Here is a 27,421-nt window from a genome sequence, read left to right as displayed (position 1 = left end):
TGCAGAGAAGGGGAAAGCAGAGAGCGTGGGAAGAGGTCGGCACTTCTGCTCATTGCCCGCTTGCGCCTCGAAATGACTACGTCCACCGGGCAATCCTCGCCGTTCCGGTCTTCGGCCCTGGGCCGTGGCACCGTGATCGGCGACTCTGGTGACGATGATGACCGCCGGGCTTTCCACGCGATCCCCGCCAACTCCGGGGGAGTTGTGCCCTCCGAAACGGCGACTTCCGGTCCAGAGTCAGCTCGTCGCGCAGAGTCGGATCCCCATCGATCCGGCCATTGCCGCAGGTGAGACCCTTCCTGAAGGTTGGTTTGACGAGCCACCGCGGATGGACGACCGCTCTCCTTGCTCACGGCTGATTCCTTTGCGGACCCAGTTGCCCCAGCCCACCGGAGATCGGAGTCGAAAGAGCGTCCGGCCAAGCGACCCCGGATCGCCGCTGAGCAACAAGAACGATGCAGCTCCTGTCAGGAACATTTCTCCCGTTCTCGGTTTCCAGAGCAGCTCGCCTTCCTCGCATGGTTGTTTTACTGGGCCCTGGAACGATCCGTACCGGGGTCACCGGTTGCTTTCACGGAGACACATGACGCGCAGTCAGAGGAGCGTCCGGCCGAGCGACCCCGCCTCGGTGCTGAGCAGCAAGAACGGTGCGGCTCTCTTCAGGAACACTTTTTCCGTTCCCGGCTTTCAGAACAGCTCAGCTTCCTCGGATAGCTCTTCGAGGAGGCGATGCGACGATGCAATGCGGGCTTTCCGGAAGTCTGGACGGAGGCACACGGCGCGCTTCCGGCAGATGAGAACCATAGGTCTTCGGGGAAGCGCTGGACTTCCAACGAGATTGATTATCTGAAGGAACTGTGGATAGTCGAGAAGCGTCCAATGTCGGAAGTCGTGAGCCAATTTTCCAGGCGATTTCCGGGGAGGAGCAAAGGAGCGACCAGAGTATTCTGTTACTCGAGATTGCGTCGTTCGGGAACTTCAGGTGGACTTGGTGACGGCTGCTGACGGCACCGCAACCTCATGCATGGTACTGTCGGGATTCGGGCCTCATGCTGCGGGTGAATCAGCGCACTGATGGGGAGGAATTTTACGCTCGGTTAACGAGTTTTGTGTATTCTGTGTATGTGTCTTCTGTAAAATTTCAGCTCGACTAGAACAACGAAATTGGCTTCTGGCCTTGCGTGCCACTGCTCTCGTCCCGCCTCCCCTTCATTTGCTCCTCTGGCTGAAGTTCAAACGGCAACTAGTACTTGGAACCCCAGGGTGTTGAGAATCCGCAGATCCTCTTAGGAAGTAGTGGCGTTGCCTAACTACATGGTAACTGCACGCCCTATATGTTCTCGTACCTAGATGGAGGAACCCATCTAGCTAGATATGTGCGAGTCGGAGTTACGCTCTTCGCCTGGGCTTCCAGGAGCTAGCCTCTGAGTGGGTGGGCATGTCCCAAGAAGGATGGGGGCATACGACTCCAATTTCCCAAACGGACAAACAAGGCGAACCGCGAAAGGTGTGTAGAGTTAAGAGGCACACACAATATCTCCATCAGTCTCAGGAAATCAGTGCAAGCTCATCAAGTCTTTTTCGAAGGTTCTCTAGATCCCCTTTGCGCTGATCGAATCGGGCTTTCGCTTCCTCGTACTCCTTCCTCATGGCTCACCCAGCCATCCTTTCCCAAGAGCTCCACGAGATCATTTCCAAATTTCAAAATGAATATTGCAGTAGATTTTATTTTGAGTCATTTGTGGGAGGCGTTGTTTATCTTCAGGAGCAGCATTGGTGGATTTCCATTTTGAGCTCTCAAGTACTTCGTATGTGAATGTGGAACGTGTAGATATATAAGAGCAAAGATGTCAGAGCATACACAGTCCTGACTCGGAGATTAGAAGCCAACGATGATGCACAATCATTTCTACCCTCTGCTTCCGAGCTGCCTAGGAAAAGGATAAGAAGTAGATGGATTCATCAGCATATGTCCGGTCATTGAATTGCGCCGCGAACTTGTATCTTATAGCTTTTGACTAATTCTGCTTCATGTTGCATTCGTGATTCTTACATCCACGGAGAATTTCTCGAACGATTGACCAATGGTAGCCTCTTCTCTTGCAAAGTGGTTGCCTGCGAGGTAAAGGATCAGCATCAGCATGGATTTGCTCGATCATGATGAACTACTGCTTGTCGCTCTAGTGGCGTCCGCAGGAGAACTATATCATTCACTTCAGCAACTGCCTCCTACCTGGATTGCTTTGGGATCTATGTTTGCATGTATGGATGAGAACGTCCGTGCAAAGACAAATCTGCACAAGTCAACGGCTGAGGGCTGACTGATACAATGTCAATGCCATCAGATTGACGATGCAAGCTGCTGGCCACCAGAGAAGGTATCAACTGGTGCATTTACTTGGGCATGTTGATCCCATTAAGCGTGTTGTTCCCTTTGGCCAACAATCGAGTACTCAGGCTTCTTGCCTTTTCATTGTTTGACATTTCGCTTAGATAACAACTGCACTGAAGATTTCCCATGAACCCCGGAACGGGGGCGTTTGACGCAGGTCTTGCCTACTGCTCATACAGAAAAGTGGCAAACCTTACTCCATAGAGTCTGCTCCAGGTGTCGGACCGATGTTGGACATGCGTGCAGGCATAGTAACCTGAGGGCCTGCGTTAGTCATCCACCGGAACCTTTACTCATGCTTCCGCGTTTCTTTTGTCGCCTCCAGAGCATCAGTCAACCGCCTGACGGTTTCTGCCGGCCCAAGATGGCCATCGTCTCCCGGTCCGGACGCACCACCAGACAGCGCCCATCCTAGGTAGTGAAACGTCTCCTTCGTCAGGCGCTTCTTTTCCTCTTGACTTGCATTCCTGTAGTGGCGTTCAAGTATGCCACGATGTTGGCACGGTGCACGTCGGCAGTCCAGTGAGACTCTGGCCCGAGAGTGTGCGGCTGACAAGGTGTGGAGAGCGACAAGGGCATTGTCGGTGGTTGTGGGGCCGCTCGATGTTTGTCGTAAAAAAGGTCTTATTGCGGGTTAAGAACTCGTCGGGCGTGGTGTATGATATGCTTCGGCGCGGAGGAGGTCGGCGATCACCGAGGATAGAGAACGGGCCTTGGAGGATTTGGTTCCTACAACTCCTGTCACAGTAGACGATAAATCGAAATAGTATTTGACACGCCCCAAAACTGGGATATACATGCTGCTCTCTGTTAAATTGAATGCACCCACAATTGCTCCCGAGGCCATTTCCGCTCGGCCACTTCAGCTGTTCGCTCGACCAACGATTCAAAGGCCAGACCTCCCTCGGCAGCGCAACGCTGTGCGTGCGCTTTTTGCAGGAACCACAGCTTGTCAAATACGACAGTGACATTGCCTTTTGTGAATTTAAGATTGAACTGCGCGTGGTTAGCCTAATCATACATCGTGGGCTCATCTGTACCGTATTCTCCAATTACGCCAGAGATAACACGTCCGATTTCTCGTCACACGAGGGCAGCGAGGCAGCCCAGCAGCGCCGCAAAGTTGACCAGCGCGTCCAGAATAATGCTGTCGCGGTCACGGAAAATTGACACGTCGAAAGGAGTAGCTAATGCGTTAGTTTCTCTTTTCAACGTTTCCATACGTTCTGCAACTTCAGCCCACGGAGTAACTTTATTCTACTTCGAGTCCCTTTGGAACAGTCGGCACACGTTTGCAACCAGATCCCCCGGTTTGCCTCAGAAGAGATAATGACGCCCAAGTTCGAGAGCCGTTGTTCCAGGGTGGAACAGATAAAACAGATAATTTCGCACAAAGGAGAAACAAAATGCAGAGAATGCTAGGATGACATAGAGTCACAGAACCAAATAACAAGCTCGTCGTTCACTGATCAACTCGTTCAATCCAACATACACCCTCCGACACAGGCGGTTTTGATTCTTATATCAATCTCTGAAACATCCTCAGGCATCGAGACCATGAGAAAATCCAAATTTCCCTCGACGACCTCGTGTCTCGTTAGATATATACACATTCCCGGCTTGAGGTGATGTCCGCATATAGTTGCATGGCCTGATAGTGGAATAACAAGGTTTTTGCGCCTGTAGTCCTTAATGATTTTCGTGCGGCCTGCTGTCTTTAACAGACTGAACAGAAAACCCTATTGATAATCGTCAATAGTATCGTACTCGATAACTGGGGCAAGACGTACACGCTCGTAAAGATTCAGCTTTTTCAGCAATGGACATAGCCTGTCCAATTGACAAGGATCCTTACAACGCCACGTCCGATCTCCCACCTCGACCATTTCAGCCCATCGAAGCCAATTTGCTAGTTCATCCAAATCGTCTTTGATTGACTGGGGTAACATCATAAGCTTCGAAATGGTTTCCGGCACCGAGACTACAAGAATGTCTAAATTTCCATCTACGACCCCATCCCTCGTCAGAAAGATATACATTCCCGGCTCGATGTTGTGGCCGCATATAGTTGCGGGGCCCGATAGTGGAAAAACGAGGTTGTTGTATCCGTGAGTCTTGACGATTTCCGTGCGTCCTGCTCTCCTTGACAGAGTGGCCATAAAATCCTGAGTCTCGTCAGTGGCATCGTACTTGATAAATGGTATACGAGATACATGCTCGTAGAGGTTCAGCTTTTTCAGCAACGGACGTAGCCTGTCCATTTGACCAGAATCGACACAACGCCATGTATGATCATCCACCTGAATCATCTCAGCCCCTTGAAGCCACTTTGCTAGTTCACGCAAATCGTCTTTGGCATCACTGTGAATTGACCTAGGAAATTTATCTGTGGCCATCAGAGCTATTGACTTGCACCCAATGGTGAAGTTGCGAAGAATTCCAACTGTGCCAATGATGGTAGCACAAAACAGGGTCTACCACCACCAGAGCCTTCTAAGGGCGGGAACTCTGGATGAAACGAAGGTTCCGTGAAGAGTAAAATTGATCCCAATGCCCTGAATCAAACAAAGTGGACTGAAAGGTTCGAAGGTCAAGGATCGCTGACGATGATTCATTTTACTCCATTGGGCAGCCGAACTTGAACATCCGTAGGGTGGAGTAAATCTATGAACACGTGGTCTGACACGTGAGACTCAGATCACGTGCCCTTTGCACGGGGCACGGATCTACCAGTTCAAAAGCTGGGCGCCCGGCTTGCCAAAGCCAGCGCTCCATAGATACCGACGACATATCTTACAAGCTCAAGGCCTGTGATTCGAACTATAAGTAGGTAGTTCTATGACCTACGATCATAAATTGCGAATTCTTTGATTAGTTATATCGAGGTACTTAAAAACCTCTTCCGTGAGAACGTCTTCTCCGGTACCTACTACTACTTACCTCCAAGGGAACCGAACACGTACTTACTCACCAGTGGTTTTCAGAACAACATCGATCTTCCGTGTTTTGAATCATGGATTTCGAAAACCTGGACCGTGAAACGTTGCTGCGGCGGTTGGCCGAGGAGAGGCAAGGACGCTTGGAGGAACAACGGAAACGAGAGGCAGCGGAAGAGCGAGCTGAAAGGGCGGAAGCAGAGAGACTGGCCGAGAGAGAGCGAGCTGACAGATACGAAGCGGAACGTGCGCCAACATCTCTGGTGCGTTATCTCGAACTCGTTCATGTCTTCCTCGTTTCTACTCTGTCTGTCGAAAACGACCCCGCGAAAGTGTCATCGGGGGAATGACCAATGTAGATGGCAAATGGTATCCACGGGAGCTTCACCGTTGGGACGACTTTGAGAATGAACATTACCGGATTTACAACATGTTCCTGGAAGAGTTGTCCAACAAGCAGCTCTTTCCTTCGCATACCCAAGTCGCCGCCATCGGGTCATCACTTTTAGAGAGTCCTCAACAAGTTGAGCTAGATGTCCAGCCCTATGTCCATGGGGCCATCGAGTCCCCGGTACGACAAGTCGTCGAGGCATACCTCAGACAGATGGGGAATATGGACAAGCTTTCTTTCCGAAACACTGGGCACAGCTTGGACCAGAAGGACAATGTGAGTGCCGAGGACGAAAGGTCGCACCCCAGGAACAAGTCGTCGGACCGCAGTAGCGCGCGACGGATTCCCGATCGTTGGTGCATGCGTGAATCGGCAGACGGCGGAACGGTTGAACCGATCTTTCTGGGAGAGTACAAGCCGGCCCGTAAACTGCGCGCGGAAACGATCGCGCAAGTGCTGGCTTCGCCGCCCTCCGACCTGTTCTTCCAAGTGCTCCGGCGCAAAAAATTTGGGAGAGTCGACTCCAAGGAAACCAATGAAGAGATTGTGGCGAAGGCTCTCGGCCAAACCTTCGACTACATGATCAGAAGTGGCCTCCTGTATGGGTATCTTTCATCCGGGCACTCGTTGATCCTCCTGAAGATTGAGGAGTCGGCAGCTTGGAAGCTATTCTTTCACTATACGCCAGTGACTTCTGTCGGCGATTTCGAGGCTCGGCGGTCTCCGATCGCACAGCTGGCGACCTTGGCCATGCTGACTCTGCGGTCGGGAGGGAAGCCTGCCCAGTGGATCAGGGACGCAGAAAAGTGCCTCATCAAATGGCCGTATACTCCTTCTGATCATATTCCGTCCGACGAGTTGCGGCGATTGCGAGAGCATGGGGGGATACAAGTGACGAGAGTGGTGAGCCGGATGATCCAGCCGATGCGGATTATGTTCCGCCACCGTCGGTTCGACGACAATCAACACAGAGTGGGTCGTCGCACACGGAGGGTGGCCAGCGTCGCCGGTCTCCTCGCAAGCGCAGCGCGCCCCAGGAAGACCTGGCGTATTGCACGCAGGCATGTCTTCTCGGCCTCGTCCGCGGCCAGTCTCTGGACCCGGGATGTCCCAATACTGCGCGCCATCGCCGAGGCATGGCCACGACGAAGCATCTGCTGACGCAGGAAGATCTCAGCAGACTCACGCGAAAGCAGCTTGCCCGCAACCTCGATGAGGGTTGCATCTGCCTGGATCAATGGGGCATGTTCGGAGCCACCGGCGTGCTTTTCAAGATCACTTTGACCGGGTATGGCTACACGTTTGTCGCCAAAGGTGTGCAGTCGGTGGACGAACCCCTGCTGGAGCATGAGTCTCGCGTCTACGCTCGGCTCGCGCCGCTTCAAGGAATGAGGATCCCGGTCTACCTGGGCATCATCACCCTGCAGCGGCCGTATCCCCTTGTCAGTCTGGCCCGTGTGACGCAGATGCTGCTCATGTCGTGGGCTGGGGAGAGACTTGGGGCAAATAGTTGGCCCGAAGGCGTCGATATCTCGGCAGAACGACAAAAAAACGCTGCAGGCGCTCGCATCGTCTGGCGTCAGACACGATGACGTCCGTGATGCGAATCTGGTATGGAACCCTGAACGGCAGCTGGTGATGGCGATCGACTTCGATCGGACGACCATCTTGAGCACTCGGAAGCGCAAGGCATCACCCTTGCATCGAGCATACTCAAGCCGAAGGGTTGAGAGGGAAGGTAGAGAGCATGACGACGGCTGAAGTCGAGGACAATCCGCAGCATTGGGCAGGATAGTACTGTATGTGATCCAAACGGGAAATGCCATGAGGGTCGAGCATATAACCTGTTCATGTTCCTCTGGTCGCGAGCAAATTCATCTTCTAGGCCAAGTCCCGGAAGAACAGTACTACTAAGTTAGAGCGAAGCGACGGTCGAACAGAAACTGGACTGGGGGCCTGGGGCAGTCCTCGCTGTTGACAAAGTGAACCGACAACACCGTAGGAGGGAGCCTAAGGTCAGAGACAAAAAAAGGTCCTCTGAATACCTACTACGCATCATTCGCACAGTGCGGGTTTTACACAATCCGCAGTAACTATAACTAGTGCAAACCTTGACTTACTAAAGTTAGACTTATGGATTATCGCCAAGATTCAATTGCTCCACACTTAAGCGCCGCTCTCCCTAATACTTCTTAACTCACAGAATGCAAGAATTAACGACGGAGGCTTGATTGGTCCCACTGACCCACAGGCCGCTTCAGTTCGTCCAGTTTCCTGCCATCTGCGACAGTGCGGCGCTGCAGCCATGTGGCGTACTTGGTTCCTCGATAAATCCTTGACACAAGTCCTGTTTTTCCAAGTTTTCAGCTCAGGCCCCTCCTGCGGAATTCATCAGCACGTTAGCCCTATAACCGTCATCACTGGTATTTCGGACAGGCCCATTTCGGAACGTGACTAATCCTAGTCACGTGAGAAATAGCCGAACGAGCGAGCAGTCTCGAGTGGCCAGGGTCTAACTATCCCCAACACTATGGGATGGGGTCGTTTCGTCCAAGAGAATAAATCAGGCCTGGCCATCATCAAATCAGCAGCACAAAGAACCCCGTACACGGTTCGGAACGCATCTTGCCTTGTTTTGACGTCCGATATCGATATCAGAATCGTTGGTACAATGGAAGAAGAATCGAAGCGAAAGATCCGCGACTCAATCATAGGTCAGATCCCAGATCTCATCACCAGTCTTCTCGACACGATTGGTTCGGCAGCAACTCGCATACTGGGCGATACTCCAAACAGCCTCCTTGATCCCAGCGATTATCTCGGATCAATTCGCCCTTTTGTGTCGAGAATCGAGGAATCCCTCCATGACCTTCGCCCGGATATCCAGACGCGCTTTCTGGCATTGAACGTCTACCCCGGAAAACATGCTTACTTTGTCCTAGATGTCAACAATGTCGACTATGACTATGAGACTGCTCATTCCAACTTAGCACCGATCCCGGTCTACGTTCTTCGCCTATCGAGAAGGCCCAAAGTGTTCAGACAGCGTCAGCTAGATGATACTCTCGCGAAGATGCTTGCGGAGATGCACAATGGACACGGCTATGACCCTTTGCCTTTTGTTGAAGATTATCACAAAACGGTCGAGTACCGCAACCCGCGCAGCCTCCAATCCCGATTAATTGGTACCACTCAACCCACCTTGTCTGCGTGATGTAAAAAGACAAATCTTCGGGCGGGTCTGTCGTCGAATCGACTGCTCAAATTCGTCGGCTTAATACAGTCAAGCATCAGATCCTGCACTGCACAAACGTCTACCGGCCGACCTTGCCCTCCGAGGCCGTTACGTCGGCTAACGCGATTACTCGATGGTGGCAAACCTTAATTGCCTTGAAAACTTGCCTTTGGGGTCATGGAAGTGGGAATGTTGTCTCGGAAAAGCAATGTATGAATACAACCTGATGTTTTCCAATGAGAAGGGAATTCCAGAGTGGGATCAAGGATCCTGAACTTCATCCAGATTTAGTCGCGTCTGTTGGGGTTGCGACATCAGTCCAGCGGGGCGGAGAGACCAAATGCGCAATTGCACCACCAGTTTCCTTCAGCTACTTACGAGTACGCGAGGAGGTGGTGCTTTCAATTCGTAGTGGGTATTAGGAATCAACGCGTCTGGATTTGTTCGAGGGCAAAAAATGATACAACCTGTCACAAGCGCAGAGGTCTTATCATTCGCAGAAAGAGGCAAAACCGGAACGCGCGCAAAGTGCACATCACCAGGTAGTATACACGTACCTGATGCCAAGATCCGCCCTATGCCCTCAATCCTTGCTCCATGGTTGTTGTACTTTACCGTCTCAGATTGCTCCGTTCTGTCCAAGCTCAAACCCTGTCCGAGTTCTCCGTACGCAAAATCGTGTCATAGAGGTTCGAATACCACCTCGGTGTATGGAGGCAATTGAAGATATGACCGTCTAAGTAGGCAATACAATGGATCTGATCTTAGCCCAACCATTGGTGATCGAGACGCGCTACTGAATCTTGTATTTGCTACTAGCACTATGACATTGATGACAATCACTTTGTGCCCTCAGTGGCATCGGACCGCATTCAACAAAATCATTAGCCCTCGAGGCTACGCTATCAATCCCCACATCCTCCTTCTCCATGGCTGGAACTCGGTTTCGAACAGTTCAATATTTCCTCTTGACATGGTGTATGTTCGAACTTGATCTCGTATGATTTCTCGAACACTTTCATGGGCAGAAACTATGTTTCGTTTCAGTTTGAACCCGGTATTGAAGCTCTTCAAGCTTTCAGCAGACAATTGAACGTTTCGGAGCTTCGTTTCAGCGCTTCTGTTTCGAAACAGAATGTCGCGATTGGTCCAGCTCGTAGTAGTGTAGTACATTTTTTACTGTATTATTTTCCATCAACAGGATGAATGAAAGCGCCACTTTAGAGATGCATCCCTGAAACGGTGATGCTGCGAGAATTTCGCCGAGTAGAAGCACATGGGGACTCAGGACTTCACCTTTGTGGCGCCAAAGTGGACTCCGCCTACAATTTTCGCCGACTGCTGCCGCTTCGAAGAAGGGAGTATCCCCATGATCAGAGTTGGCGGTGGTGACTTCGCTAATTGTACAGCCATCGTCTCCTCGACAAAGTTCGCCGATCGTGGTGTCGAACAGCGACTGGTATGGCGAGGGCCCCAGGGCCGACATGGTCTCGAAAAGTCAGGAAAGTCGAAGGAGTCGTCTCCAAAAGCTATCGGGTGTTGAGAAGTGTTGTATAATTGTGTTGGAGGTCAGTAGGACCAACCAGGGATGCTACAAGTGGTATGGGTCACGTGACCATAGCGGGGCAGCACATGATCCCAACAGGAAGTGAAGAACAAGGCCGGGTGGCCGAGTGGTAAGGTGCGCGGTTTGGGGGCCTCGGCACACACTTGGGGATGTCTCTGCGGAGGTCGCGGGTTCGAATCCGGTCCGTACCTACTGGTTGGGAAAAAGGTGCCGAGTGGAGGAAACTGGAAGCTCCTACATGCCATTAAAGGACAAGTGAAACTTTAAGGGCGCAAACAACAATATGGTAAAGCCAACATCAATGATCGTTAGCAGTTCTTAAACCCATGTTTCTTCCATCAGATACCAGTTGCCGTGTCCGGTCACAACTCAAGCAGTTCCTTTTTCACATATTCCATAAACTCTCGGTTAACCAACTTAGGACATCGAGGAAATTCTGAGCATGGATGCATCCTGACATCCTTATCACCGGAAAAGGACGCATAGTACTATGGAAAGGAGTCGTCGCTGCCTGAGCTAGACGGCGTCATTCGGTGGGTGTGAATAGGACATCTCCCGGCATTGGTTTCGATCCTTGTATGCTGTTGGGGGTCACGGGTCAAAATGGTGCAATTTCCGTTTGCACATGGCGTCTCCTTATATGCGGCACTGAAGCAGCCGCAAAGTTGGTAAAGGATCTGAACCCAAGTACACATCTGCTACTGTCGGTATGTGTACGACTTGGAGGAATAAATGCACGCTAGGCGGGGTAAGTTAGTACCTGTAACAGGAGTTGAGTGCACTATTAAATGTTAAGGACGTTCGACGTTTGAGGCTCACTGTTCGAGCTTCCAGGGATCGTTTCAGACGCGGAGTTGTTGATAGCCGGCAAAAGTGATATGAGATATCGTGTTGAGGTGAAGTGGTTGGAGTAGCTTTTAATAAGTTCCGCACAAGGTTGAATTGGGTTACTCGGACTCGACTCAGGTTCGCACTTGCAGCCGCATTTTCAGCAGCAGTGAATGCGCTGTCTCATTTGCGGTAGGGAATAGTTACGTATACACCCCGCAAATGTCAAGGGTTTTAGACAACTGATAAGGCCTTTACACTTTGATATACTCTTATTGTACCCCGGAATCCAAATTTACGTATCTTTGGGCTCCTCAGCATTCAGGTTTTCTGACAATCACTCGGCTAGCCGCGCAAAGAAGTTGGAACTGGACCAGGACTTTCGCATGCCAGTTGGTGGTCCCTTGGCTGAGCACGACTCGTCTGGCGGAGAGTAAGCTTGTCGACGCGGAAAATCATTCGGACCTTCCTAAAGAGGGAATAGTGTACACAATGACACGGGGTGTACACGAAATGACGGGGGATGTGTACGTAATTAATCCCTTATTTTATTATTACTGGTCAACTTTAGGACAAACCTTGCCAATAACGGTCTCGCCATGAATCTGAATTCCAGGGTCAGAGAAAACGCCCTAATGCAAGAGAAACAAGCTGACGAGAGTATCATTCCCGGATTCTATTCGCTTCTGGTAGGCCAGTTTGTGGTTCTTTGTGGTAGGACAAAACTTGCCAGATAATCCTGCCATTGATTTGATGAATTTCATGGTCAGAGAAAATGCTCAATGCAAGAGAAGTGACAAATAAGTTGAGGACAGTATCTTGCCCGGACTCGCGTCCGGGTAAGTAGAGGTCGTCCAGGATTCCGGGCTTGTTCTCAACCCAAGTTCTCATTATGTCCTATCGGACAGAACAAGGAATCTTGAACCCACCTTGCACCGTTGAGAATGGGAACCAAATAGTTGGCCAATTAGTCCTCATTCGAACCATTAGACGCCTTTCTTACCTCGTCTGGGTCTCATTGATGACGCAGGATGCCTTTGATTTGGGTCGTTGGAGGCACTGTCGTCTCTCCCGTTATCAGGTGAGGTCGCTTCCAATTGCCAGTCACGGCTGATGCAAGCACTTGCTCCGTTTTCAATGGCTCTAAACCGAACCGCCGTCTTGCCCATCTGACAGATTCTATTGATCCTGTTTATCCTACCACACAGCGGCGTCGGCCACGTATACCGATCTCAGGCTGCGAATCAGTACTACATAGTAACGTAGTCGGTTGAACAGGAAGCAGGTCACGTGCGTATAACGATACAGTATCGTACACATACTGGACCATACCCTCTGACATGTCCTTCCGGTTTATGTCTTTAGACAGAAGAACAGCCTTTTGCAGGAAGAGCATCGTCTCTTTCATGTACGAGTGTTGAATCAGCGAGAAGTATTACAGAGTATCTCCACTCTGCCGACAGGCAGTGGACAAATCACCTCAGGTTCGCCTTGCGCTGCTGGTGAAATTCGATACGTAATGCTTTCCGGCAGATGTGCCTCGCCACATTCCGTAAGTTGCCATCAGTCAATTTTTAACGATTTCGGCTCGTTGCTGCGCTGTGATATTTTCCGGGGCAACATCCATGGTTGACATTGCGCATCCTTGCTGTGGCACGGGTGCTCAGCTTCGAGTCATTACGGAATGTCTCGATGGCTAGGAGATCTCAGCCTTCCCTAGCCGACTCTATTGTTGAGACTTATTGACGAGGGTATGAGCAAGTGAACGACGTTTGGGGTGTTCCCATGATTCACCCACTAGGCGGTATCAGGCAGCATGTCACAGTGTTGCTGAAAGCCTTGGACCCTTTGAAGAGCTCTTTTCAGAGTGCTCCGCTAAAGCTCAGTAATTACATTTGATACTAATGCCCACTCTGCTGCGCAATGTGTTCAAGCATAACCTTCACGGATTTCTCCGTCTCTCCTCACTTCATTGAGGACCTCTCTGATCAGACCGCGGAGGTCATTCGGATCTTTGTCGATCTTCTCTCTGCAACCCTTCTGGATCCTTTGCAAGCCAAATGGCGAAACAGAATCGATAATAATTTCCATATAACCATAAAGCTTGTCGACATCGAGGTTCTCGCTGTAATTCGGAGTCAATATGGGCTTTGTTGACGAGCGTGAGCCACAGCATACCTATCCAATAATTTCTCAATGTTTTCGAGTTCTGACTGTATTTTCTTTCTAAGACTCATCACTAATGACTTGGTGAATCCATATGGGTGTTCGTCCATTTCAAAGATTTCTATGAATGGCCCTAAGTCAATAAGATAGCTTGTTCCTGTTGAGCTCATTTGACGTAGGTATGCCAATGGAAGAACTTTGGGACTCAATTGAGATAATCACTAGACTCAGTAGGAAACAGCCAAATCACTACGGATAGCGCAACATAGTCATATTATAAGCCAACTTCCAGTAGCATGCAAGTGATCAGTCGTCGCTCGTCAATAATAACACCCAAGCAATTCCCCACCCAGACTCATAGAGGTCGCGCTGGACTCCTCTTGCTTGCATCTGCAGTGATGCACCTACACCGTTTGTGCCCATTGAGCATTCAGAGAATAGGGGCCCGTGCGAGGTTTTAGTACAAATGATTACAACATTTCTTGCCTGCCGCAAACGATCCTTGTGCAACCGTTCGTCCGTTGTTTACTTTGGCATCCGTGAAAACAGCTCGTTGAAATCTCTCGCCAGCTTCCTGGCGCTCAACTTCCCGCTGTTAATGAGTTCCCGGTTGCTGTTATAGTAGGACTGGCACCAGGATTCAAAACCAGCTCCCTTCACAGCCTTCTGGAAGTGTAGCCACCAGCCTCGGGAATCATGAAGACCAGGAACACTCGCATCTTGGGCTATGACGAGAGCCATTTCCCACTCACGGACCCATGCGAGCGCAACAATGGTTTGCATGCCTTTTCATAACGGTTCATAGAGAGGTGCAAGTCCTCAATTTCCAAGGTACCCGCGCGTTCTTTCAGGTTTGCGTACCAGACATCCAGATTGTAGCTTGACGAGTATGTGACATCGTAGATGTCCGGTGAGACACTCTCCCGTATCCACCTTGTCGGGTGGTTGATAGCATCAGATTCGACAGCGTACTGGTTGACTTCGAACCTCCAGGTCTTTTCAGCATGTTCATAGAGCCTCTGACCCGTCTCAGTTAAGTCGACAATGGTAACTCCGCGCTGTTCCTCCTCCTCGAACGCTTCCTCCGTAGGCAATGGTGCTGACTGAACCGAACTGGAGCGTAGGGTTCTAGACTGGGACCGAGCAACTTTTGCCTTGCGCGGGAAATCCTCAATCCTTGGCTTGACCGGGGCAGGCATAAATTGGCCTTTGGTTGGACTGTTAGGGTCGATGAGGTGCCAAAGTCGTTTGCCCTTGGCTTCAGAAATAAACCGCTCATTCCATTGCCTCCAGTTTTCGGGGCCAGTGAGCTTCACCACAGTGTTCAACATTTTGGCGAGTGGTAATTCGCTTTGAATCCGAATTGATGCCGTGGACTTCTTTTGCTCGATTGTTCACTTTTCAGAGCCAATCCGGGCTCATAACTGTACGAAATCCACAGCTACAAGGTAACAGAAGACGATAACAACGTGTAATCTTCTCGACAAACACGAATGGTATATGATTGCAGGTGGCTTGCAGGGTGTATGTGTCGTTGACCTCTATAACGAAAAACTAGCCACACAGGAAGATTTTTGTGTGTCCTTTTAAGCGAATATCACATGACCGGTGCCATGTATCCAACCCGTAATGCTCGTAAAACACCGTATGTAACACCCGTAAATTCCAACAACACGAGTGTGCAATCCTCTGAGCTTGTGTACTGTCGCTCTTTTGGAAACGATTATATGTCAATCCCTGTTCGTCCTAGTTGGGAACGCCCACTTCGCGGGATGTATACATAACGCATCCCTATGAATAACGCGTCCCGCTTGGGCCGCTTCTTTCTCGGTATGACTAATCGATGAAGCTAAGCCACAAAGGGACGTGGCCACGTTCGAGCACAACACCCTCTCAAGTGCTGAGTCTCGCGCAAGCCGCAAACATATGGACAGACACAAAAGCTGGCCTTGTCTGTACCCCTGCTTTCTTGTCCGTCTCTCATCGCCCAACTTCCATCCACAATGACTACCTTTTACTTCAGTGGCAAACAGCTAGATAATAACCTGGTGATATCGATTTCTTCCCTTCTCGACGCTGCTAATGTCCCGAATCTGCTTTGGGGCAACTATCTATTAACCATCTACGGAGTCCCGACGATTGTTGATGTTAGTATCCTGTCCAGAAATCGCTAGTTTTCGAACATCACTAACACTGTGAATGATGTGGCCTTCATTGTCCCTGATGCACTTATCGAAATCTCCTTCTCTACCCTCGCTAAAGCTGGCTTCAATCTCTGCTCCCGACATTTAGACTGCCCACGTTCAAATTCAATACAATGCCCGCCGCCCTATAAGCACTTACATATCGACAATGAGCTTACGATATCGTTGTACCGAAAGTCTGATGTGCTTTGGGATTTTTCAGAATCTGAGGCAGCTTTTCGAGAACATAGTACGGACGTTATGCTCGTGTCTGACGTGAGGCTTCCTCCAGTGACATTGTAGGAAGGTCAGACAGAAGGCAGACGAGATCAGAAAGTGGACGGTGAACAGGACGGAGGAGAGTCCTGGCATCGTCTCCCTATCCGGTGTCGCCATCGTCAGGATGGGGTTCAGGAACCTCAGTGTGGATGGAGGCCAAAGCCCAACCATACAGTCCCTTTTGGGGTCCTGGCTTGTCGCATTGGAATAAATGGAATTCGTACAGATGCCATGGCTCGATCTTCAGTTCGCTCGCTTGCAGCCAGCGGTCAATGCTGGTATCGGTCCGATATTCTAAATTGTTAGCCAATCTCGCGAGATACTCGAGGATACGGTTGGGAGTCCGAGAAACTTGAATCGTTTGAACCCCAACCCTCAGGCGTTTGCAAATCGGGGAGATCGGATCGGGCACGGGAGAGACGCGGAAATCCTATCCGGATGGTGCTCAGCTCGGATGAAAGCGGCATCGCACATGGATAGCAACCCGACGCGTACGCATCGGTTTTCCCAACTCGTGTCCGATGATGGCGAAAAGCTGAGGGTCAAAAAAGAAAAAAAGCCGAAATGAGTGAGGCCTAGGGAAACGTAGAAACTCGATGAGAACTACTGATACCTAGGTTAGTATTTACGCCAACCACCTGACACATCCACACTCTGGGGTCAAGTTGCAGGTGAATCTGGTATTCACTGCATACAATGGACTGGTGAGGATGCATTGGCTGCTTGAGTGTAATTCGTAATTCGTTAGAAATAATAATGAACGGACATGAAATAACGGTTGTGTTTTCGCAATGGAGAGGACTTACGATCGTTGATGTTGCTAACAGAGTCGGCCTCCTGTCAGAGCAATTGAATTTTGGCAGGTTATTATACATCCAGCAGGTATCTGAAGTATTAAAACAAGTGGTCCCGAGGAGCAGATTGATGCACATGGATCTGATGCTTGATTCTTGTCTTACTCAACCGGATTGTCACGCTCTCGCTGAACAGCATCAAGTACTAGGTATGGTTCTTCGTCCCACTCCTCCATAAAACGCCGCCAGACGTGACCAGGACGGTTTCCCCGGGTGGCCATCTTGAGGTTCTTGGCCGAGACGAACAGTTGCAGGTTTCGGAATTCCCGGTACCGCGGCGACTGCACCCAACGCAGGATACGGGTCCAGATGTCCACCAGCCTGTCGCCTGGGACCTGATATCGCAGCATCTGGTGGCACGGGCCTCTGCGGTCAACTCACGAGTGGCCTTCGAGGTGCGCCGCTTGCGCCGCCAACTTCGCACTTTTCCAAGCGCCTCACCTCTCCGAGAAGCCTCATCTATGTCATGTTTGAAACGTTCCACGTGAGACTTCGTCTCCGTCCAACTGCTATGGTAGGCTTCGTGATTTCCTAGAACCAGAAAGACAACCTGGAAGGTCGCCAGCTGCTTGCGAAGGAAGGCAAAAAATCATCCATAACGTAGCCAATATCGCCTAGCAATGCCAAAAACGGCGCCTTGGGGTTGATGTTAAAAACATCATAGGCAGCTGGAGACTCCAGGTGGAGATCCGATAGGATTTGAAGCCGTAAATTTGCCATGGGCGCCAACATGTAGCACGAGTTGATTCAGATGAGAAAAGGTGAAGGTGCGCAGCGCCAAATATATAGACGTGACAGGTGCTTTTCCAGAAAAGCGGATCAGATGACCTACGCTGCCCAAGGCAACATACTTTCCAACTCCAAGTGCAGTTCAAGCCCAGTGCCTCACCACATAGTATAAACAACAAACAAAACTTTTCGTCGTTGTCGAATCCGTCATAGCTGCGACGGTGACCATGCCCTGTAATCAGCAAATACTCTCCCTTCATTCAGATCCCATCCATACTCATCGGCGATTTTCCGTATCTGGTGCTCTGTTGGAACACCATAGAGGGCACAGCCTGACCATGAGAGACATTGCTACCCAAGAGACAACCAACCGAACTGCTTCTCTCGGGCGCTCTCTCCATTGCCTGACTCGATCTCTTAACGATTCTCTGGAAGGCTGGTCAGAATTGGGCCAGCAGACACTCCCGTTTTCATTGTCGAGAAATGATTCAATGTGCATCAACATTTCGGTTGTGGAACTGTACTGCCCCAACCAGACCTTTCGGATCGCGGCATCAAGGCCTTCGTGTCCGATTTGGACTTCAGGAAGGACCAGGGCTCCAGTCTCGTCAACGGAAAGTTTTGGTTTGACTCCATGCTCCATCCGATAGATGAGAGATCCCATCGCAAACAAATCTGTAACTTGAGAAACAGTCCCAGCGAACCCGTTTACCGGGACGGGATCGTAAGGGTGCAGATAAGCTGGATTAGGCTGGCCAAACGGGCAGGAAGTGCTGAAATCGCAGAGATAAATATGGATGTTACTTGTGGTCGTTACTAGTTAGTACGGTACGAAGGTTCTGAGGGAGGAGACGGACCAAATGCTCCAGACTTGGGCTGTCGTCCACTGACGACGACCCCTGTACGGAGCACAGTACTTACCGATGGTAGCTACTCTGAGCATCGCTCGCCAGTCCATGCTGTGTGTCAGTGAAATTCTGTTCATGAAACGTTTCACATAGGCGCGTTTTTTGGACATCGGCAATACCTAGCGGAAAGCCACAGAATCTAGAAATTGAACAGGGATGTTTGGATGTTTGGGAGCTCAAAAAGTGACACTCGAAGCTTAGTCTAATATTAGACTTGCGTAGTCCTCATTCGAACCATTAGACGCCTTTCTTACCTCGTCTGGGTCTCATTGATGACGCAGGATGCCTTTGATTTGGGTCGTTGGAGGCACTGTCGTCTCTCCCGTTATCAGGTGAGGTCGCTTCCAATTGCCAGTCACGGCTGATGCAAGCACTTGCTCCGTTTTCAATGGCTCTAAACCGAACCGCCGTCTTGCCCATCTGACAGATTCTATTGATCCTGTTTATCCTACCACACAGCGGCGTCGGCCACGTATACCGATCTCAGGCTGCGAATCAGTACTACATAGTAACGTAGTCGGTTGAAATGCGCTTAATGATTGAGGTAACAAGCAACTTTGACGAAGGTCTAGAGTGATACCGTTTGGTCTGGTTGATTGGTCGATGACGATCCATAGTGTTGTCGACGTTCCCTTACTCTTGCTTATCCCACAGCCTTCGCCAGCAGGCGCAAGGACTTCGTTGTGAGATTCAATATACTGGACAAGAGTTCCGAGCCGTATAGTTGTCCTTAAAACTGGCCCGGGTCCCTGACTTCCATGCAGGAATCGGCCTGCACTGCGAGTAACCCCCCGCCAAGTGCTGATACAACGCTAATACGGCCACCATTACAAAACAAACATGCCAAGATTACTAGCGCCGATCAGGAGATGAAGACACTTTTGATGCACAACTCTCTGTACGAGTATGATTCATAACCATTCGCAACCCTAAACGCCTTGAAAACCAAACCCACTACCGCAACACCTGCAAGATGAGTAATCCGTACCCGTAACTATATGTACAGGAATTCACAACAGGGGAAAAGTGAACGAAAGCTATAAGCTCCCTCCAAACCCATTCATCGTCGAGCCGCCCTCGTCGTCATCGTTTTGGCCTTCTCGGCCTGCCATGTTCGCTCATTCAAAAACCACTTTCGCCTTCCATGGTCCATCTGGAATCCCACTTTGCGATCCTCAGCCAACTTCCACAAGACCTCAGTCGTGAAAGGCTCAAGGGCGAGTTCGAATAACCGATCTGGAACTTCTCCATGAACTGCCTCGACCAGTTCTCGTGTGGTCATTCCGTATCCGGACCTCTCAGGGCTCTCGGCTCGTCGTCGAACCAAAGCGAGGTAGATCTGACGCTCTCGGGTCTGTTTGTGTCGGATGTACTGCTTGATCGTACGAGGTAGGTTCTCAATCTTCACACCGTGTGCAGGATAGCCCATCGCACAGTGCTGCGCCTCCATGTAGGAAAGGGAGTTCATGTAAGCTCCAAGGTCTTCCGCAACGCTGTACCCGTGGCCGAGAACATTGTCCCCTGTGAACATGGCGTTTTCCTCCTCGAGAATGAAGCACATATGATCCTCAGCATGGCCGGGCGTGAACAGTGCTCGCACAGTGGCCCCCTCGCATCGGAAGACATCTCCGTCATTGATTGCGTGTTGTCCTTTGTCGGGTCGGTTCTTCCAGACCCTATCGGCGATTTTAGGGTCATATCGGATGAGGTCGGGCACTCCACCCGTATGGTCTCCGTGCCAATGAGTGAGAAGGACGTGGCTGATCTCGAGACCACGGGATTCAAGGACCTTGATGATGTTCTCCGCCCAGATGGGCATGCCCTGTGGAATTGTTAGAGTTGTTTGTGGGAATTATGTTGGATTGCCATTCTTACCTGGCCGGTATCGATCAGAATGCGGGACTTTCCGGTGCCGACGAGGTAGGTATTTGTTCCCTGGAGTTGCATCTCGCCGGGATTACCGCCCATAATGCGGATGACACGATCCGTGACATCTTCGACGTCCTTGAGGTGAGGCAGCTTCGCACCTTGAGCTGCCAGGTAATCCTCCCAAATACTTCGATTTATCGGAATAGGGTTGAGAGCCATGGTTGATGCTGTAACGACTGAACAAACGACTTGGACTTGTGTTGAACGTTCCTTCTGACTCCTGATGAAGACGTGACCGGTGTCAGAGCGGGGAAATCAACCTGGGGGTGGCTCCCTTTATACCGCATCGTGGGCCAATTTCTGTCAGGCAGGCGATGCCTTGCTCGCTGCCTACCCTTGCTTGACAACCGCGATGCAATGCCGTGCAAGAACGCAGTTCACTCGGCCAGTAAGTGAACCATGGAATCAATGAGGAGACCGTTATCGGTAAGCCCGACTCCCAATTTCAGCACCAGGGCACCCCGTGCTTGGTCCATCAGGTATCGTGGTCATTGCTTGAGTCGCAGACGCTGCCTCTAGGTGGAATGTGGCTGCGCTCAGAGCGGCTATGGAATTATGTCATGCCAGACAATGATGACACAGAGAGTTCAGATCAGAGAAGGTACCAACAGGCCCGCCTTAGAGCTGAAACTTCCTAGACCGTCTCTTTCCAGTACCAGCATTGCCTCGAACTTGCGCAATAGAACGAAACAGATACTATCAGCACTTTGCTCGTCCAATGATTCGCAAGGAATGCCATGTGGCTCTCTCAGGTACGGCGTGTACTTGGAGACGATAAGACCTGTGATGCGACTCTGCCAATGCACAAGGCGCAGTGTTGGAATCCACCGCAACAACTACCTACTCCGAGTAATTACTACTTTCGACGATCGAGGTTGACAGATATGCCACACTTGCGCCGCGTTTTTCTCCATGCACTTTACACCGTATCAATCAGTAAAAAATGAGCGAATGAGCTCACGGTGATGCTTCAAGCAACACGTTGAAACGGCGTGCAGACTCATGACAAGAAACTACTAGTAGTACAGGACCTAGTACCAACATAGTACTTTTCATGCTACGAGTACTAATCACTCTGAGTGGGTTTTCTAATCAAGGATTCAAATGTTCAAGAAGCCCGAGAAACCCATTGAACACGATAAAGGCGTCGTCGATAGTATACAGCGGAGTTGGAATGCACATATGCTTCTGGGCTGAAGTGGCCAAAAGTTGTCAGAATAGGAAAGTATCTGAATCTAGCCCTGCAAAGCCCTGCCAAAACACCACCAACTTCGCCGACCCGGGATCGACGCTCTGTGGAGCAAGCTGATAATGAACGGAGCATGTAGTCCAGTAGAGTACTCCGTGCTCTCAACGCCGTACTCAGATTACTCACCACACGACGTGTCGAACCAACAAAATCAATGATACTAGGATAAAAAAGCCACAGGTGTCTGAGTTCCAGCCCGATAGCTACTGACAGGACAGTACTTGAGTACTATTATTATGGAGTACTTGGTGCTTAGCTTTTCGGTGCAATACTCCGTACATGGCGGCCCTGATGACACCATCATAGTACCAGCATGTGCATCCGGGTGCGACTCGAACTTTCTTCCGAGACGTTCAGGCACCGACATTGCTCCCTGCCTACCAGTGCCTACTTCAGTCGCTTGCAGGCGGCCGGCAAAACAAGGATGCAGCATCATGCAGGCCAATTCAAGATCTTCCTTCTACCATCCAGGTTGTTTCGTGGGGACCAGAAGTTTGGACCGTTGACTCGAGTCGGCTATGGGAACTAATCACGGTCAAAAATGTATTTGAGAAAGCACAACCAACTCCATCTCCGAGCATTTCCGAGCCTTGTGCGGACGCCATGTATTCAGATTATGCGATTTCGTAACCTGGTAGGCGACGAGATCGCATGCAAGTCAATCGCGCTTTCGCAGGCAGAATACGTGGTGAGTAGCCGAAGACTCCGGTGAGCCTGAGGATCCGGGTCAATCCGTAAGTTCCTTCCCACAATGTAAGCTCGCTTACGTCGGATAATATCCTGGGTACTATCCGGAATGCTACATGTACTTCCTTGTGTTGGGTGTATCAAATGATCATTGAAAAGTGGTATAATTCGTTAACTCTATCGACCATGAAACGAACAATAGCAGTTTAGAAACCACCGAACCCCAGCTGATGAACGCCCCATGACAGTAAACGACAATTGCAAGCCAACCAAACTCACAATAAAGCCTTGACAAACTGTTTCGTTTTGTGCCTGGCTGTCTGCGTGTCTTATAACAACATAGTACACATCGATGCAACTCGTTAGTCATCTACACTTTCGGCGTCGAGGGTCCCGCAACCATCAGTCTCGTGACGAGGAAGAGAACCGTCCCAATTGCACACGATACTCCGCCAAAAATGATCGTGTTCTGGAACGATCCGTGACTCACAGAAATGATCTGTCCTCCAATTGGAGATCCAGTCAGAGCCGCAAATGCGGAGATAGACATAGAAGCTCCCGTCCGAGCACCAATCTCGGGAAGAGGAGAGATTTTAGCCACGAGAGCTGGAGTCAGCCCAATTCCAGCACCGGAAGAGACTCCAAAGAATGCAGCGAAAATAATGTTGGCCAAGTTGCTGCTCGCTGGAAGCCACAGGCCAAGGATTAGTGCCGTAGTCAGCGTACACATGACAATCATGACATTAAAGTGGCCCAGTTTGTCGGCAAGGGCGTTGGGAACCGTGCGGCCAATAACGCTGTTCTCGATCAGAGTCGGCATCATCGGAGAAAGGAATCTTGAACCCACCTTGCACCGTTGAGAATGGGAACCAAATAGTTGGCCAATGTCGCTGACATTCCGTGCGCCCGAGCTTTGACCACAATGAAAGTAAGCGGGATGAACATGCCCCCTAACACAATTAGTCTACCTTGAATTCGCTTAATTAGCAGACCGAAAGACTCACAGTAGAAGAAGAAGACCGAGGCAGTGAGCAGTATAAAGGTCGGTTCGGTCAGTGGCTTGACCAAGGCAAGCACCTTGAATGGCCGCCTCGATGGCTCGAGTCTCGACTTGACTGTGCAAATGGCGAAGAGCAGCAATGCGAGGATCATAAACGCACAGGTGCGCATTGCCCATCCAAATCCAATCTTCGGAATCAGATGGATGAGCATGATGGGGAAAATAACTCCGCCGAGTGATGACCCAGCGGCAACCAGACCCAGGGCAGCACCGCGCTTGGCCAGAAACCATGTCGATACACACGAAAAGGCAGGATAGAAAACCATCGAAGATCCAATGGCAGAACAAACGGCTTGGCTGAGAAGGAGTTGATAGTACTCCTCTGAGATACTGGTCATCATCAGGCCGAAAACGTGCAAGAACGTGCCGACAATCAACAACGGGCGGGGCCCATAGTCGTCGAATACTTTGCCAATGAAGAGGCCCATAAACACCATGAAAAAAACTTTGACACCTTGATTAGCTTCATTCAAGTAGGGAGAAGATGCGACAGACTCTGCAATGATGGAATCCATGCGATTTCAGACGCAGTATAATCTTTCAGCTGGTGCAACTGGTAGTAGTCCTGAAAAACTCCCACACAGTTCACCCATCCGAAAGAGACGAAGAGACAGGCTGACGACCCGGCCACTGTCAACCAGGCCGCTGTCCCTCCCTCGGGAAAGACCTTGGGATCCTTCTTCCATTCTGGTGTTGCCGATTCGATGCTCATTTTGGATTCAGATGTTAAATGTGCCGCAGAATCCCCCAGCGGAAAATTCGACAAGTGAACCTCTGAAGTGCACGGATTGCCCATGGGGAATACTGCTAAATGCGAGTCCATGTTGAAGGAAATTGGCGATATATCCCCTTCATTGTGGCCGTTTCCGGCGGGATCCAGTCGAAGTCCACCGGATCCGCCCGCTGGTGGAGACGTTGACCCCCTGATTTGAAGCAAGGGTGTGCCACATCTGCGACATTGCAGAGTGTTGGGCTCATGGCATGAATGGCAGTAGAGTGTGTTCTGCGGGCCTAGAGCGTTGTCGGGTTGTGGATGCGAACCCTGGCGAGCATTGAAGCCATCTTGCATTCCGTCATTTGATCCCGCCATTCTGGCGTAGAAAGAATTGCGTTTGCTATTGCGTCTATTGGGGACAAACACATCCAGATTGCCAGCCATTGTGACAGAACTCGACGGCCTGGAATTTGGACAGTTGTCGAGCACCTCTTAAGACAAAGCGAAAAAGAGGATGCCGTCTTTCGAATGAACACTGGACGCGCCGGATTCTCGATGTTTGTTCCACTCGACGAACTATACGAGTAGTATCTATAGTATCTACATTGAAGCAATCTTGATTGGTCGGTGCGTATCGGACTCCGAGGGTGTCTGCCTTGTCTTTCAGGCCAAAGCGCACCAGTCTTCTTTTCCCACGTTTCCAGAAATAGCCAAGCATGAGTGAAGAAAAATGCCCCGACCCACCGATGGACCGCATACGAAAGGCCGAGCCTGTGAGGCTCCAAATTTTCGCAGATCAGATCGCTCCTTCGGCGTTAAAGTTTGCCGATCAGTGCGATAAGCAGCGATAAGATTTGATCGTCGCTCTTATCGGAATCCGCCAACGTCCGAGAGGCCCCAATTTGGCCTGACATTCCTATTCGCCGAAAATGGTAATCCGGCTCGGACCGAAACCCTAATGGCCTGAATCCCAGGCTCACTTTAAGAACAGACCTCGCGGCTGTCCTGAGCAAGCTTATTGTCGGTGTCCGGTATACTGTATGGTCAACTGCCATCTTCTTTTACTGCACAGCATGAGATCCTGTATACGAGCGACGACAAATGCATATAAAGGTGCTCGTTGGAGCTCTTCAAACTCACATCGACATCATCCATCGAAGCCACTGCGATAGAAACACTGATTATCAGCCTATAACGCATTTCTCGAGCACTCAGTCATTCAACAAAATTACCTTGTCATTAACACCTCGAAAACACAATGTCTATCCCAACTGAGACCACCGTACTTGTCGTCGGCGGCGGCCCCGCCGGTTCCTACACGGCCTCGGCGCTGGCCCGCGAGGGCGTTGACGTCGTGGTTTTGGAAGCAGACGTCTTCCCTAGGAAAGATTACCTTCACTTCAAAAAAGAAAAAAGCAGCTTGACCTAACAGGCGCAGATATCACATTGGCGAGAGCATGCTCCCTTCCATGCGCCACTTCCTGCGATTCATTGATCTGGACGACAAGTTCAATTCCCATGGCTTCTATATCAAAGCAAGTTTCGATAGTCGGCAACAAGAAAAGAAAAGCTAACTGTGCATAGAAAGGTGCTATGTTCAAGCTGAGCAAGAAGCCCGCAGTCTACACAGACTTCGTGGCCGCGGGTGGCCCCAATGGCTATGCTTGGAATATCGTTCGGTCCGAGGCCGACGACTTGATGTTCCGACACGCCGGCGAAAGCGGCGCGAAGATCTTCGATGGTGTCAAGGTGAACGAAATCAACTTTGAGCCTCTGCCTAGTGATCATGAACTCGTTGATCCAGAGCTGCCCAACCCCGGCCGCCCTGTGTCGGCTACTTGGTCCCGCAAGGACGGCAGTTCCGGCACTATCAAGTTCGAGTACCTCGTGGATGCCAGTGGTCGTTCCGGCATTGTGAGCACGAAGCACTACAAAAATCGTCGCTACAACGAGGGTCTGAAGAACATCGCCTCCTGGGGCTACTGGAAGGGCACCAAGCCGTACGGCATTGGCCACCACTACGAGGGTGCTCCATACTTCGAGGCTCTGCAAGGTACCTAAACCGGATTTAATGTAATGCAGCTCAGTTACTAAAATTCATGATCATCGCAGATGCCAGTGGCTGGGTTTGGACAATTCCGCTCAGCAACGGCACCACTTCCGTCGGCGTTGTGCGAAATCAGGCCAAGTCTAACGAGGAGAGAAAGAAAATGGGTAATCCCTCTCTCAAGAACTTCTACCTGGAGAACCTGAAGTTGGCACCTGGTGTTATGGATCTCCTGGAGCCTTCCACGCTTATCTCTGATATCAAGAGTGCGTCCGACTGGTCGTACAGCGCTAACACCTACGCCAGCCCATATGTCCGCATTGCTGGCGACGCCGGCTGCTTCATTGACCCATTCTTCTCCTCCGGAGTTCACCTTGCCCTTGCCAGCGGTCTCTCCGCTGCTGTGACCATCTGCGCCGCGAAGCGCGGAGATGTTGATGAGAAGACTGCCTGGAAGTGGCACTCCGCCAAGGTTGCGGATGGCTACACTCGATTCCTGATTGTCGTGTTGAGCGCTCTGCGTCAGATTGAGATTCCTGAGGAACCAGTCATCAGCGACTTTGATGAGGAGGGATTCGAGCGTGCTTTTGGCTTGTTTCGACCTGGTATGCATCCTCCCATTTCCTCAACTTGGAATGTTTGCTAACTTCTCGAAGTCATTCAGGGAACTGTCGATGTCGCTGGCAAACTGACTCAGGATGAGATCTCCAAGACGATCGACTTCTGCTTCCGAGCCTTCCAGCCCGCGGATGTTGACGAACGCGAGGCGCTGTACAAGAAGCTCGAAGAGTTAGAAATCACCGATCTGAGCCCGGTCAACCCCAAGATGAAGGCCCTCGAGGCAAGCATGTCTCCTGACGAGCTGCGCATCCTGAACACTGTTCGTGCCCGACAACTGATTCGCTCCGAGGATACTCTGAACATTGAGAACTTCGGCACCGACACCATCAACGGCATGGCTCCGAAGTTGGAGCGTGGCTCGCTCACCCTGGTGAAGGCGCAGGCTCAGAAGAAGAGCGTTGGTGCGCCTGACGCTATGGCCGCTCTGACTGGACAGGCCGGAAAGCGAGAGGAGGAAGCTATCAAGAAGGCGTCTTATGCTGTGACTTTGGACGAGACTAAGCCTCCGGAAGATGCTGCGCCCGTCACTGCTGCGGCGTGATTTGAACTAGATGCCACTATAACTGATGATTGATCGATGCTTTTCCCTCTCCGTTGTCTTTTTTTGTTATTGCATGATCATGTTGCGAATTTCCTTACTCTAAG

The 27,421-nt window shown here is 50.7% G+C and overlaps 13 protein-coding genes and 1 non-coding gene across 14 annotated transcripts; 5 read left to right on the top strand and 9 right to left on the bottom strand.

The window, feature by feature from the left end:
- Positions 1–154: 154 nt before the first annotated feature.
- VTN31DRAFT_4868 (uncharacterized protein) lies at positions 155–714 on the top strand (the record flags this gene model as incomplete). The annotated part of the gene is made up of 2 exons (XM_069405303.1): positions 155–305; positions 377–714. The coding sequence occupies 2 exons, from the start codon at positions 155–157 to the stop codon at positions 712–714; spliced, it is 489 nt and encodes a 162-aa protein (XP_069260381.1).
- A 2,157-nt stretch (positions 715–2,871) lies between these two features.
- VTN31DRAFT_4867 (uncharacterized protein) lies at positions 2,872–3,426 on the bottom strand (the record flags this gene model as incomplete). The annotated part of the gene is made up of 1 exon (XM_069405302.1): positions 2,872–3,426. The coding sequence occupies one exon, from the start codon at positions 3,424–3,426 to the stop codon at positions 2,872–2,874; it is 555 nt and encodes a 184-aa protein (XP_069260380.1).
- A 444-nt stretch (positions 3,427–3,870) lies between these two features.
- VTN31DRAFT_4866 (uncharacterized protein) lies at positions 3,871–4,344 on the bottom strand (the record flags this gene model as incomplete). Its single annotated transcript, XM_069405301.1, has 2 exons — positions 3,871–4,131; positions 4,183–4,344. 2 exons carry the CDS (start codon positions 4,342–4,344, stop codon positions 3,871–3,873), a joined length of 423 nt encoding a protein of 140 aa, XP_069260379.1.
- Positions 4,345–5,674: 1,330 nt separating this feature from the next.
- On the top strand, positions 5,675–6,880 carry VTN31DRAFT_4865 (uncharacterized protein; the record flags this gene model as incomplete). The annotated part of the gene is made up of 1 exon (XM_069405300.1): positions 5,675–6,880. One exon carries the CDS (start codon positions 5,675–5,677, stop codon positions 6,878–6,880), a length of 1,206 nt encoding a protein of 401 aa, XP_069260378.1.
- A 1,510-nt stretch (positions 6,881–8,390) lies between these two features.
- On the top strand, positions 8,391–8,933 carry VTN31DRAFT_4864 (uncharacterized protein; the record flags this gene model as incomplete). Its single annotated transcript, XM_069405299.1, has 1 exon — positions 8,391–8,933. The coding sequence occupies one exon, from the start codon at positions 8,391–8,393 to the stop codon at positions 8,931–8,933; it is 543 nt and encodes a 180-aa protein (XP_069260377.1).
- A 1,132-nt stretch (positions 8,934–10,065) lies between these two features.
- On the bottom strand, positions 10,066–10,440 carry VTN31DRAFT_4863 (uncharacterized protein; the record flags this gene model as incomplete). Its single annotated transcript, XM_069405298.1, has 2 exons — positions 10,066–10,133; positions 10,251–10,440. 2 exons carry the CDS (start codon positions 10,438–10,440, stop codon positions 10,066–10,068), a joined length of 258 nt encoding a protein of 85 aa, XP_069260376.1.
- Positions 10,441–10,613: 173 nt separating this feature from the next.
- Positions 10,614–10,712, top strand: VTN31DRAFT_t55. Its single transcript has one exon. It is a non-coding gene; the product is annotated as a tRNA-Pro (tRNA).
- Positions 10,713–13,278: 2,566 nt separating this feature from the next.
- On the bottom strand, positions 13,279–13,685 carry VTN31DRAFT_4862 (uncharacterized protein; the record flags this gene model as incomplete). The annotated part of the gene is made up of 2 exons (XM_069405297.1): positions 13,279–13,474; positions 13,528–13,685. The coding sequence occupies 2 exons, from the start codon at positions 13,683–13,685 to the stop codon at positions 13,279–13,281; spliced, it is 354 nt and encodes a 117-aa protein (XP_069260375.1).
- A 555-nt stretch (positions 13,686–14,240) lies between these two features.
- VTN31DRAFT_4861 (uncharacterized protein) lies at positions 14,241–14,846 on the bottom strand (the record flags this gene model as incomplete). Its single annotated transcript, XM_069405296.1, has 1 exon — positions 14,241–14,846. The coding sequence occupies one exon, from the start codon at positions 14,844–14,846 to the stop codon at positions 14,241–14,243; it is 606 nt and encodes a 201-aa protein (XP_069260374.1).
- A 1,231-nt stretch (positions 14,847–16,077) lies between these two features.
- VTN31DRAFT_4860 (uncharacterized protein) lies at positions 16,078–17,181 on the bottom strand (the record flags this gene model as incomplete). Its single annotated transcript, XM_069405295.1, has 3 exons — positions 16,078–16,407; positions 16,473–16,512; positions 16,937–17,181. 3 exons carry the CDS (start codon positions 17,179–17,181, stop codon positions 16,078–16,080), a joined length of 615 nt encoding a protein of 204 aa, XP_069260373.1.
- A 656-nt stretch (positions 17,182–17,837) lies between these two features.
- VTN31DRAFT_4859 (uncharacterized protein) lies at positions 17,838–18,545 on the bottom strand (the record flags this gene model as incomplete). The annotated part of the gene is made up of 2 exons (XM_069405293.1): positions 17,838–18,363; positions 18,418–18,545. 2 exons carry the CDS (start codon positions 18,543–18,545, stop codon positions 17,838–17,840), a joined length of 654 nt encoding a protein of 217 aa, XP_069260372.1.
- Positions 18,546–19,528: 983 nt separating this feature from the next.
- On the bottom strand, positions 19,529–20,287 carry VTN31DRAFT_4858 (uncharacterized protein; the record flags this gene model as incomplete). The annotated part of the gene is made up of 1 exon (XM_069405292.1): positions 19,529–20,287. The coding sequence occupies one exon, from the start codon at positions 20,285–20,287 to the stop codon at positions 19,529–19,531; it is 759 nt and encodes a 252-aa protein (XP_069260371.1).
- A 2,416-nt stretch (positions 20,288–22,703) lies between these two features.
- VTN31DRAFT_4857 (uncharacterized protein) lies at positions 22,704–24,105 on the bottom strand (the record flags this gene model as incomplete). The annotated part of the gene is made up of 4 exons (XM_069405291.1): positions 22,704–23,130; positions 23,181–23,283; positions 23,338–23,838; positions 23,889–24,105. The coding sequence occupies 4 exons, from the start codon at positions 24,103–24,105 to the stop codon at positions 22,704–22,706; spliced, it is 1,248 nt and encodes a 415-aa protein (XP_069260370.1).
- A 1,460-nt stretch (positions 24,106–25,565) lies between these two features.
- On the top strand, positions 25,566–27,317 carry VTN31DRAFT_4856 (uncharacterized protein; the record flags this gene model as incomplete). Its single annotated transcript, XM_069405290.1, has 4 exons — positions 25,566–25,643; positions 25,693–26,161; positions 26,221–26,760; positions 26,812–27,317. The coding sequence occupies 4 exons, from the start codon at positions 25,566–25,568 to the stop codon at positions 27,315–27,317; spliced, it is 1,593 nt and encodes a 530-aa protein (XP_069260369.1).
- Between the last annotated feature and the right edge of the window lie 104 nt (positions 27,318–27,421).

This window comes from Thermomyces dupontii (genome assembly GCF_041956625.1).
Source record: "Thermomyces dupontii strain NRRL 2155 unplaced genomic scaffold VTN31scaffold_4, whole genome shotgun sequence".
NCBI lineage: Eukaryota > Fungi > Ascomycota > Eurotiomycetes > Eurotiales > Trichocomaceae > Thermomyces > Thermomyces dupontii.
The sequence above is the reverse complement of the archived record's forward strand: the minus strand, read 5'-3'. Positions and strand labels throughout refer to the sequence as shown.